General features: G+C 36.9%; 1 protein-coding gene across 2 annotated transcripts in view; it reads right to left on the bottom strand.

Annotated features, from left to right (window-relative positions):
• Positions 1-1,944: 1,944 nt before the first annotated feature.
• Positions 1,945-12,831, bottom strand: part of TAB2 (TGF-beta activated kinase 1 (MAP3K7) binding protein 2) — a 69,581-nt gene continuing 58,694 nt past the window's right edge. For both annotated transcript variants that reach the window (XM_069786978.1, XM_069786979.1), the window contains 4 exons: positions 8,414-8,574; positions 7,654-7,747; positions 6,217-6,297; positions 1,945-3,998 (listed from right to left, as the gene is read on the bottom strand). In XM_069786978.1, the coding sequence (XP_069643079.1) occupies positions 3,853-3,998; positions 6,217-6,297; positions 7,654-7,747; positions 8,414-8,574 (482 nt within the window). In that variant the 3' untranslated portion in view covers positions 1,945-3,852. The remainder of the gene's footprint in view (positions 3,999-6,216; positions 6,298-7,653; positions 7,748-8,413; positions 8,575-12,831) is intronic.

The raw sequence follows: 12,831 nt of genomic DNA, 5'->3' as shown, positions 1-12,831 counted from the left end.
AGTCTTCCTTTAATTTGTGTCTAGGCTCCAATGTACATTCAATGTAGACGAATTTGGTTGAAGAAATGCAGTACTGATAACGATACTTTTCTTAAAATGAAAGATGTATTCTCCCTGGGCATCTACAAAATATGCTGAAGGTAGACGTTTCAAGATCATAAAACTGATTAAGCTCACATAAATAACACACACGGACAGGCACAAATACTGACCATGCAGTTTTAAAATTGATGTATCATTAGCTTGAGACTGATGATACCAAATTTGACAATTAATCTGAATTTTAGGTGTGCCACACATAACCATACTCCTGGGCAACAGAACAGCTCTACTGATAGGAGACTGCAGAAGACAAATGTTTTTCTAACTTATGTAGAAAACTAGCAATGTGAACTGAAGTCAGTTCCACAGAGCTGACGTGACACAGCGGCCCTTTTACCAGCTCTTCAGTTTCACCGCCTGCATTTCTAAAGTTATCCCAATTCTGAAGCTTGACCAAGTGATGCACGTCACATTCACGAAAAATAAGCAGAAGCATCTCTAAAAGCCAGGAAGTGTGTGCTTCTCCCTTCCTACTAAAGAGTGAAATTTTTTTTTTTTTTTTTTTTTTTACAATTACAGAGATACCTGACAAAGACAGTACAGAAACATAAAGTCATAAATCAGCATCCAAGATAAACTACTGATGTTCACAATATAAAGTTTAACCTTATAGCAAATGTTTCATTTTTTTTATGTTTATCTTCTATGAGGAAACAGAAAAGAAAAAAAAGCAGTGAAATATAGTTCTATTTCATCCTTCAAAATTTAAACCCTTAAAAACCTACCCTTTAAAAACACACAGCAGTGATATGCCAATATACTGGTATCCACTTGAAGAAACAAGTAACAATATACATGACCCAAAATACAGGAAGAACATAAAACCCCTGACAGTGAAGGCAAAAGTCTGTGGAACGGACGACACTGGAGATGTCATTTCTCTTGTCCCACTATTCCAGGATCGGTTATTGAAAATACAGCCTGATACACTCTCATACTAATGTGTTGATGGCTCTGCATAACTAGCTGGAGCTAGGATGTAAATATTCTTTTTCTTTTTTCCTTCAGAAAATAAACACTCAAAAAATGCAGGGAAAAGATTAATTATGCTTTGATAGGATGAGCAGAATTCCATTTTACCTATTTCTCTGAACATGCTTTTTCCACCCCATAGCTGACTGGAGTTTGTTGTTTGCTTTTTCAATGCAGCTGCCCTCCTCACTCCAAACACTATTTTTCATACAGCAGATTAAGGCACTCCAGTTGATCAATCTGTGTTAAGGAAAGCTTTTTGCTGGATCTGTAGTTAAATCTGTTTATAGATGGCTCCTGAAGGGCTTTTACATGGCATCACTGTGACTCAGGAAAAGCCCAACTCCACATAGCAAATGTCTGTCTAGACAGGGTCCAAGTGGGAAAGGCATGTCCAGGAACACTCCACATCTCATAGCACTATAATATACATAGCACCAAAATACAGTTTAACCATATTAATTCCTAAACTGTGCTTCTATTAACAGTACACAAAGTATATAATCTATTAGCTTAGACAAACTGGTTGCCCATTTCGAACAGTATTTCTAAAATCATAAACCCTTAAAGCATGAAGTAAAAAGGGCCTGTGTCTAGCTTACTCCTTTATGAATAAGTGAATGGTTCTTTGGTCAGGACACAATCTTGTCAGTGCAACTTTATGGAATACATTCCTTGCACTCACTGAATTAGAATTAAACAGAATAATGCATGGGAGGAAAGATACAAGATTCAACAAAACCAAGGCTTAAATAAAATCTCTGGTCGTAAGAAATCAGCCTACTTTTAATACCGTTAATGCTTATTGTTCCGTGAGTATTCTGTTGCTCCACAGCATGGAAAAAAGCAAACAAATCACAAAACCAAACATTAGAATATAATTTTTTTTTAATTTTTATAAATAACTTATCTGTTACAAAGGCAGTTTACCCAGCTAAATCACAAAACCATCAACTCAAGATATCCAAATTAGGTTTTATTAATAAACAGGTAAAAACTGATTTGTCAATCTTCACATAGAACTGCAGATGAAGCTGAAAAACAAGGCCTCATTTTATAAACAAAATGCATTGAATGCAAGTGCTTTGGGTCTACTGCCTAATTACCTGGGATTGGCATTTTCTTTCCACATAAAAAAATGCAAAGCCTTCAAAACAAAGGCCTCTGTGCATTCACATAGATCACTTGTAAAACTCCTAATAAAAGTGTCCACTGGCAAATGTTTACAGTGGGTGACAGTCTACTTTGTCTCTTGCTACATTGTGAGCACTCCCTCCAGCCTCACGCTAAGTGCTGCTACATAATTCTTTGCGTGCCGTCTTTCATGCATACTGTACTGGAATTCCATTTTCTTGATCTTGGTTACATACATCCCCGATCATGTGAATATTTTCCTTAAAAAAATAGATCATCAAAATAAAGAGATGCTTGAGGTTGCTTCAGTGTTCAAGTCTGTTTGATTTCTCTTTTCCAGCCTTTATTTCAGTTGTCCTAAATATTGCTATCCTTGTTTTCTATAAATATGAGACTTCACCACAAAGTCAGGTTTAGAAACTGGCTGCCAAAACAGGAAAGCATTTAAAGTCCTTGAACAAAGCTGTACGATGCTGCTGCTGTTGATTTTGGCACTGTATGTACTTCCCCAATGAATCTCTCTTCAGGAGTCTGCAAGATACCCAGCAGATGAAGCAAGCTTAAATTGGATGCTGATCTGTTGGTGGGTTGAAAGTTTCTTCGTATAAAAAGTTTCCTCACGCCAGACAAAATGCTACCTTGTGTCACCCACCGTAAAACTCAGTGTACAGAGTGAACTATATGCATAACTCTTCCAACTTTTCCTGCATTTTTACCACGCTGCATCTGCAGGTCTTCACAGATCATCAGCATTTACAAGAGCAATGTACAGAATGAGCAGAGGAAAGCTATTTTGTGCATAGTTTCTTATTAATGCTCTTATTTTAAGGCATTGCTTCTCTCAGATAAAAGCTTAAAAAAAGGGACATGATCGTGCTTAATCACTTAAAGGGAAAAAAGAAAGTTAACAAAAAGACTATTACACTATACATACAGAAGTACAAGAAAATAATAAAGGTGAAGAAAAGAAATCACTTAAAGCAGGCTCTAGAGCTATGTACAGTAGGAAAAGCTTTGGGGTATTTCACTGTGTGTATTGTACAGACAACGCATGCAGTTTTTCCTTTTCATCTTTAGATGTGATTGTACTGATTTCTGGCTTCACAGAGATGTTTTCAGGGAAGACAAGGCAAAGAGTACCACTGATTTGTGAAGTTCTTCCCTTTATCGAAGGCACTATGTGGCAGCAAACAGTTTAAATAGTTAAACCTTGTTCCTTTTAGATCTCCTCTGTGCATGTAGTGTTTCACTGAAAGCTCTGAAAACAAAAACGCTAGCACTCTATTCCTTTCCCCTGTCAAAATTCAGTAGTGACATCGGGGCAGAGAAGAGGATGGGCAACACCCAAGCACTGAACATGGTGTGTATTACTGGGATACTGGTAATACTGTACATGGTTTAGGCAGCTGGCAACTGAGTCTTTCAGCAGATTACCTTTCAGCCGATCAATTTCAACTGCCTGTGACACAACACTGAGGTATTACTAGCTCTGTGGGCTGACATTTAATATTAGCAAAATACCATCTCGTCACACCTTCAATTTTACAAAATCCTACGCATAAATGCTTTTTTTGCCCCCCCCAATGACTGGATAGTTCCTTGTATGTTTGCTATGGTTTTACAAAAGGTAACGGGCCCGTTGGCTCAGAAATGCCTGGGCATTTCACACTGTTCACAGCGATTTAAGGCTGGATGATTTAAAAAAGTACAGGCAGTACAACTCCACTGAGCTCCCTCATCTTCATCTGTGTCTGGAACAGTCTTTGGTGTTTTCACAATGGACCTCTGATCTGTGACACGAAAGAGATAAGATAAGCAGTTACTAACCAAGAACAGCATGGAAAGAATTTTGAGATGATTTTTTTTCAGTAACTGAGAACTATCTTGTTCCTCTGAGAACAGCACAGTTATTACAAGTGACAGAGGCAGCTTTTTACCAGCCCCTTGACTACAGCTTGATTGTAAGTCAGCCAAATGGCACAAGGTGAAACTATAAAAAGCAAGTTTCCCATCCCTTCACTCTGCTTTCTTCCCTTTTGGTCTCAGTTCAAAGCTGTTGCATGAAAAGGAGATAAAATTTAGAAATTAATCAGGAAAGGAAACATGCACAAGATTTAGAAGACTGAGGTCTATGGAGCAGTCTAAAATTAATTATCACAAGAAATAAGTGCTCTGTAACCTTTGGACATATTTAACATCTTGACCCTTGAATGAGTATCAGCAGTTCTTCCTCAAACAACATAAGCAGTCAGATACACTAAAGAAAAATCAATGCCTAGCTCTGTCATGCTATGGGGTAATCCTCCCAAGCATACAAGTGCATCTTTTTGCATGATGCATTAGACAACAATCTTCAACTACTTTAAAAGAGAAAAGATGAAAAGAGATGAAAAAGTTGAAAAGAGAGAAGAGTGACTTCTCAAGTTAAGGGTTCCCAGTTTAGGTAACTGCAGCAAAATCTTTTAGCCAATTATTTCAACTGGAGAACATCTCATTAGCAACTAGCCTATTGCAACTGCTGAAAAATGACAGTGACAGCTTCGGGAAGTACAAGGCTACTGATCACAACACAAAAAGAATTATTTATCATTCTTTTTTGAACAGTGGTAATTCTGGTTTAAGTCATAACCTACATCAGAGTTAAACTGAAACTTAAAATAAAATGAACTGAAAGTTAAAGTTAATGAAGGACTAAGATACAGTAGTGATACTTTTTTAAAAAGAAAGAAAGGATAAGAAGGACTTCAGAGGTTTATAAACCAGTCAGGGTTAACTTTGCATTTTCAGGATAGGTTGTACCAAATTAAACACTTAAATTTGTGAGTTCCTAGAAGATGAGTCAATGCAAACGTTAACAGCTAGTCACAGAAAATTAATTTTAATTTTCCTTCTTTGATAGGTTAGGTTTTATTTACTGTAAAGGGAACCACGTAATTGACAAAACTGCTGATAAATTCTTCATGGTTCAGATGTAAAATGTGTCTAATAGGACTGCATATGGATTTAACTTTACTCAGTATTTTCACTAACAGATTGGATAATGAAGGATAAAAAAACCTTATAAAGCATGAAGAACAGTTTCAGTTTGGAGGAGTTACAGTCTGGAGGACAAAAAAAAAAAATCCAATTTATCCAGACCATTCTGAAATACAGAATGGTCAGAAATCCTAAGACAAGATTCTGTAACAACAGTTACTGCACACCACAAGGACCAATCACACACACATATATATTATGTGGAGAACTTCCTGGACAGAAAGACTGCACAGAAACTTTAGTGGATTATCTATTTCATTTGGTGGTCTGCCTATAGGTCACAGTATGATGCTGTTGCAAACAAGGTAATTTCACTCTCTGCTTTATGTAACACACAAGACGTAATTATTCTGCTTTGTTTGCCATCCCATTAGGGGGAAAAAAAACCAACGTGCAAAACAATGACAAGCAGAATATTCAAGACTGACTAATAAATTCAGCAATATTGACTGCCCTATTGGGCAGCATTCCTTTCCACTTCAACTATCTAAAACTATATTTAACAATAGTCAGAAGAGGCTTTTATGTAAATTGTTAATACAAATTCTACAGTAGCCAGGAAGTCCAGTCAGGGTAACCAAACTGAGTTATTGTAACATGTAAATAAATCCACTCCTCACCAAGGACAATGATGAAGTCATCTAAGCAAGTTTCACTGATCCCTAAGCAATGTATCTCACACTCATTTTTAAAAAAAGATGCATGCTTCCACTTACTTAAACTACCTCCCAACATATTAGCCATCTTCAAATATACCCCATTTAATATACTTCTCTTTCCTGAATGTATGAATAGAGGAAACAAGAGCAAACAGAAGCACATTTACTGCAAATACAAATAAAATGCAAGGTTTGGATGCTTTTGAAATAATCTATTTCATAATCAACATTTAAACTAGATTCATAGAATAGAACTTGATATTAGATGCAAACCAGGTATTAGTATCAAAGCCAAATTTTACCAGTACAGTACCTTTGGGTTTTGGTGGCACCGGACCAAGAAATCCAATATTATCGTAAAAATTATGAATAGCGCTGGGATTAAAATGTGGTCCTAAAAACAAAACAAACAAACAAAAAGAAAGTGTAGCAGTTTTAAAAATAAACTTGAATAGGAAAGCCTATCAGGTATTGACAGTGATTCTGAAACAGTACTATTATTCACTTATCACCTTTTATATCAAGGTGTCAATACTGACCCAAGTGAGATATTAAAGATGTCAACAATACACGTGAAGAAACTTACTGCCCCAAATATGCCATATAAAATCAGTAACAGAATCCAGCAGACCAAACTCCTTAAACATTTTTTTTCTGTCAAATATTTAACAGCATTTTATTAGTAAAATTTACCCGAGACTTTTTCTAAATTGTAACTATACTGAAAGAGATGTGCTATCTACTATGCAGTGTATTATATATGCTTAGATTTAATACTTTGAGGAACTCCTAACTCCAACTTACTGTAACAAACAGATATAAAATCACATGCAGTTTGAATATTCTATTTAAGGTCAAGTTTTTAGTGCAGCATTACATTCAGTACACCTGTTTACTTTCTCCTTATCTGCAGGTACACTGTCTGAAGAACTTCCACAGCTCAAGACTGAACCGATCTAACAGCTCGCTGCTGCTGAAAGTGGAAAGCATTAGTCCCTTCCCTCTCACCATCTCAGTTCTCCCTTTCCGTGCCTCTCCCTCACATCAGCTGCAGCAAGCTTTTCCAGCAATGCAACATTTTTTGCTTGGCTAGTGAGTAGCATCAGCTCTGCAAAGGGTCTAAAAAGCTAATATAGAGCCGAAGCACAGTAAGTGGCAAGAGAGGGAAGCAGGAAGAGAGAGGGACCTCTTGTTGGCAGCTCTTGAATTGGCTCAGCTGTCTTGTAATTTCGCCCTCATGACCAAAGGCTGTGTCCCTGCAGACAAGGAAAGTGGAAGGAGGAGAGCACACTGGAAGTTACAGCTGTACTTTGTATTTGCTAACTTGAGAGGCTGAATACAAGACAGAAGAAGGGGAATACAAGAAAGAGAGATGGACACATATGTATGGCTGTATCATTTAGAAAACTTCTCTTCCCTCTTCGATACTCAAATAACCAGATTCTGTCGTGTCCCCCCCCCCCGCCCCCAGCATTTATTATATAAATGGCATCACAAGTTTCTCTCTTCTGAGCCAAGTAAGAGATAGGAATGACCGTGGGATTAGGAAAATCATAAAGCCAACAAAAACAACAGGCTTAGAAGACAATTACTCCCATGGTTTCACTCAAACTAATGTGATGATTTTGCAAATAGTGTCTATACTGATCATTTATAAACACAGACACTTTTGATACATGCAGACAGTGAAAGAAGAAAGGAAAAAAAAAATCAACATTTACAGTTGCTGATGTACTAAGGCATACTGTACCTCTTGCTTGAAAGAGATCAATCTCTTTGGTTAGGCAATCTATGTCTATCTGCAGCTGTCTGTTACAACTTCTTAACTGTTGCATTTCTTCCAGCTGAAAAAATAAATCTGCCTGTTAGACCAAATTTTCCCATTTTATTATCAGTTATCATTCACACATAGGTAGACAGCATTGATTTATTTCAGAAGTGAAGATAAAAGAACCTTCCTTATAATGACCTTTCTTTTAATCCAAGCATAATCTTACATAAAGCTTTCAGACCCACTGAATTCTTGTCTCTCATCAGACTTCAGAGCTGACTGAACAACTCCAGACTGTGATCAGGACACAGCCCATGGTCCACCACGATCAACGGCTGATCTTCTGGCACTGAAAACTGGTGCATTAATCAATTTCTCTGAGATTGGTATATGCATGAAGACCAAAAAACACTTTGTGTGGAAAGCAGTATGAGTATTAAACTGTAGTCTGAAGAGTTAAGTGATCATGCCTTTAAGAACATCCGGGAAGACTACCAGGTCAAGCCTTTTGTGACTGCCTTTAAAAGCAACACTTCACAAAGCAATTAGTGAACGGAAAGGTTGTGGTTAAATAACACATATTTAGTCTTTACTCTAAACTACGCTATTTACCAGTTTAATTCTAGCTATACTGTCTGTCACTAGCATATTGTCAATATATGAGCAACTGTTCCTTTAATTTATTGTGACAGACCACACTTGTGGTTTACATTTATAGCCTACAAACATTTCAACTTACTGATGGAATTTGGGAAACAGAATTCGATCTTTTCAGGCGCCTTCGTGTTAGATTATTCTCCATTTCATTGACCTCTGATTTTAGTTTATCCAACTTTTTCTTTTGAATCTCAAGTTCTCGTTGAAGTCGCTCCATCCTGGCCTTCTGATGTACCAGTAAAGCTGCAATACATAAAGTCCCATTTTATCTACTTTATTATTCTTCACATGGTGACATCAGATAAAGATGAAAGTTAGTATTCTTTTGGGAAAATACAGACAAAGAACATTGCTACAGATGGCTTTTCCATTCTCCTCACAAGAAAACCTCTGCTGTAAGACAAAAAGTGTTGTATTTTCGAAAACAGCACAAATCAATTACAGACAACAAGCAAATACAATGAGAAAGTCATACCACCTAACAGATGACCCTGCAAAATTTAGTTGTAATCTGTAAACATCTTTTTCAAGAACCCAACCAATCTACAAGAATGACTAACAGAAACCAACAACAAACATTTCCTTGTATTGTATTCAGCCCAACCATTGTAAAACAGGTAGTATGAGGAGGACTTCAGAGAGACAGCTGCAATACAAAGTACTATATATGCTAGATAAGCATCAAGACTTTGATTTTTATTGCTATTTGGATTGGAACATAATCCAGTGTTCTTGTCATAGCAGGAGACACCAAATGAAACTAAAACAGGAAGTACTACAAGCAATACTGCTGGCAAACATCAGTTATATTTATCACAGAGGCTGGATTGTATACCATTTTATTCCTTAACTATGGTGCAGAACCATTAGCTCAGCTTCTAATTTCTAACACTGCTTACTATCTGTAAAGAAAATGGCATGAGGAGACCCAATTTAGAAACTATTAAGTTAGCTTTAAAAAGCAGAAGACGCAATCGAATTCATACAATTTAAGGAGTTAATTTCATTAAAGGTAGGTATACTATCAAATATCACCACATGAGCAGATAACACTGCTCAAAGCAGTAATCACCTTCTATAAAAATGAAGAAGTATTTCATGAAATAAACCCAACAATCATTTCAACTTCTGCACAGCCATTCATTCATCCATTAAATTACTAATTCATATAAACCAGGACCAGTTTCACAGACTACGGATACCTTCATAGCACTGTGGAAATAATAAAAAAGTAGCAATAACAGTGTGTTTTAAAAAGATTGAATTTGCCTCACAAAGTGTTTAAGCAAAACTCCGGCTGGAACATCATGTTTAATTCACCACGATTTCTTCAGGTACCAAAAAATTAGAAGCACTCAGATTTGGTTGGTTAGGTTTTCCCAAGTAGCAGCAGAGTTAAAAATAGCAAAAACCCAAGATGCAACTTTCCGTATCTTCAGCAAGCGGAACTGCCCTCTGCTGCAATTCCTGCCTGTTCATTCATTCATCCAGCACATTTTGTCTTCCAGACATTCTCAAAAGGAGGAACCATGCTAAACTATTTTTGTACAGTGTTACAGAACTGCAAGGCCTTACTGAGATTCAGCCTAGGCTTCTGAGCCACCTGTGTTCAAAAGATACTGAAAAGACAAAGCTGCTTGAGCTTCTGCTTGGTTTTGTTCGATTTAGAGATGTTTGCATAAATAGGCACCTTTATTTAGGGTAGCCACTAGTCACACTATGGTTAAAGTTGCAGCTGTGCTCCTATGTAATAGAAAACCATAGTAACTGAAATCCCAAGATAAAGATTTTTGTTGAAAGCTTGGAATCATCAGGTAAGTAGTCTCAAAAGACAGCCTCCCCTCTTGAAAAGCCTTTTAGAAACAGCTGAAGGAACTTTTTCCCATTTACAAACTCCAGGAGTTACAAATGTAGCTGCAACTATAAAGAAAGGAAATAAAAGACTACTTTGCCTCTGCTCTTGCGGGAAGAGTACAACCCCTTTTTCCTTCTACACTTTGTTTCCAATTTTAGATAGTCTCTTCAATTTTCATTGCCTTGGTATTACTGCTGAGGCAACTCTTTGAAGCCCAGATTATTGGTACTTGACCTGCAGCAACACAGCTGTGCTCTACCAACCAGACTCCGAACTCCTCAGACCTGTCAAACTTATGGATGCAGGCTGCTGGTGAGCAGCCAGTACGCTGGATGTGGCAAGCAAGAAAAAGGGTTACCAGAATATCTCCAGGACACATGGCATGGCATGGACTCAAGCATAAGACTATGAGCAAGACTCTATCTCTGGAGGATTTTGCCCTGCCACCTCCTCCCCTCCCTGTTTTTTTTTAAGCTACTGTTATAAAGGGAAAAAAACCCACAACTTCTCATTTCAGTGTTCTCCCACTTCTGTGGTTTAGAAATTAAGCAGCCATTAATGAACCGCACAGGGAGCAGAAGGCACTGATGGATGCCCACAGCACTATTACATGCTCTTCATTTTCACATCACTTTCCAGACATGATCCAATTTATTGTCCTAGCAGCTTTGTGACTACTTTACCATTTTAAAATCTGTTGGGATTCGAAATTGTAAACACACTCATTACAAAATTACCATTACAATTAAAGAAGAATCACTTGATATTGCTATGCTAAACTTCTACTATTAAAAATAACTTGGATAAGGGACTGGCAAGACATAGGTTTAAGTGGTGGCTTTCACATAAAATTTTGTAATTTTGCTTAAATACCAATTTGGCAGCTGCAGGAAAAAAATGGGGTTTGGAAGACAAAATGTCCCCATATCCCACTGCAGTATTTATTAATGGAAAACAGCAATTTAAGTATTCAGCTCCCTCTAGTGTTGATCAGAGCAACTGAAAACGTTAAGAAAAAACTGCAGTGCATCTCTGAATCTAATGCAGTTCAGCTACTAGGTCTAGTTTACACTGTCTACAAGGAGACATTTAACGGTCTTTTTGATAATCCCGTGCTTCTTGCAGGAACGGGATTCCGCCTTTGCAGGCAGCACAGGCACACCCAAGTTTACTCTACATAGACTAACTTGGAGTACAAGCCAGAAAGCCTCAGGCTTGCACTTGTTTATTCAGACATTCTTAAAAAGAAGCTATTTACTGTACTCAGCCTAGCAAAAGAAGTACAAAGATTGCCCCCTTGACTCGTCATTATTGTACCACAACCAGAACAGATTTCATGTTCAACTTTTTAATTATGTGCAAACAGGGTATTATGCACATTCAATTTTTTCAACTTCTGCATATTCACATTCAGCAGATTGGCAAGAACAGTATACTTCAACACTTTGGCAGATGCCACTGTTTCCTTTGACATTCAAAGTGCACATTTTCCATAAAAAGGCTGTAATCATTATAGTTACAAGGAGCATTAAAATCTGAAGGACAAAAGTTCACTTTTCCTTTCTCAGAGACCTACTCAAACAGGTACTGAATATACTTGTAAATTTGAAAATGTATGCATAATTGTTTTCTCAAAGCCTCTGTGAATCTCAGTTTTAAACAAGTACTGCTTTAGAGAATCTTCTGTTATTATAAGTGTTTCTCAGAAAAAAGCTAATCTAGGAACACAATGATTTCACCCTATTCTACAGACATACGAATTTCTGAAATTTCTTATTTTGCCAAGTATGGAGGAAAGGGGAATTCTGGCAATGCAATTACTCTGTGGCAGTAGGTTCATGAAATTCTCAGGAGACGCTTCATGTTTGTGCACATTTTCAAAATCTGTATTTGAAGTTGCACAAAATTAAGTCATTTAATATGCATTTAATATGCAATTTCAAGAGTTCACATTGTTTTTTTTTTATTCTCCTTTTCCAACATTCTTGCCATTTTATTTCTTAAAAAGAGCGTCACTCAAGTGGGGCCTGATATACAGAGCCAAATGTAAGGCTGTATTTTTTTCTTAAATCACATGATGTAATGGGCTTAAAGCCTCTTGGAGCATGGGGCACAGCTGTATCTCATTCAAGTCTTTATTTTTAAAGATCTTCAAGGACTGGTTAGGATTTTAAGAAATTTGTTTCCTGCAGCTTTTTTCTTTTTGAAATTTTAAAAGTCTCCAAGAAACCAAAGCAAGGACTGTGCAAAATGTCAAGTTACTAAACTTGTTTATCAATTAACATATTTACATTAAAAACATAGTGGCAAGAATTACTAAGTAAACATCCACATATATACCTAGAGCTGGTACCAATGACTAACTCTACACATACCATCCCCTCCCCAAGAAAATATGAAGAAGTCACAGTCAAAAGCCAAGTAGTATTAAACTAAGGGACTTAAGCTCCCTAGTATGAAAACATCAACTTAAAGATTTTCTTACACAATTATGTATTTTCTTGATAGGATGCCTGCCCATTATACAGATGGAAAGCTATATACAGAATGAACAACTATTAAATAATTATTTAGCCTCACTAAATAATACTCATATTCAACATACGACTGCATGCATAGTGAATGTATATCACAAAAACATTCCT

Source organism: Haliaeetus albicilla, chromosome 7, assembly GCF_947461875.1.
Source record: "Haliaeetus albicilla chromosome 7, bHalAlb1.1, whole genome shotgun sequence".
In the NCBI taxonomy this organism is placed as follows: Eukaryota; Metazoa; Chordata; class Aves; order Accipitriformes; family Accipitridae; genus Haliaeetus; species Haliaeetus albicilla.
The sequence above is the reverse complement of the archived record's forward strand: the minus strand, read 5'-3'. Positions and strand labels throughout refer to the sequence as shown.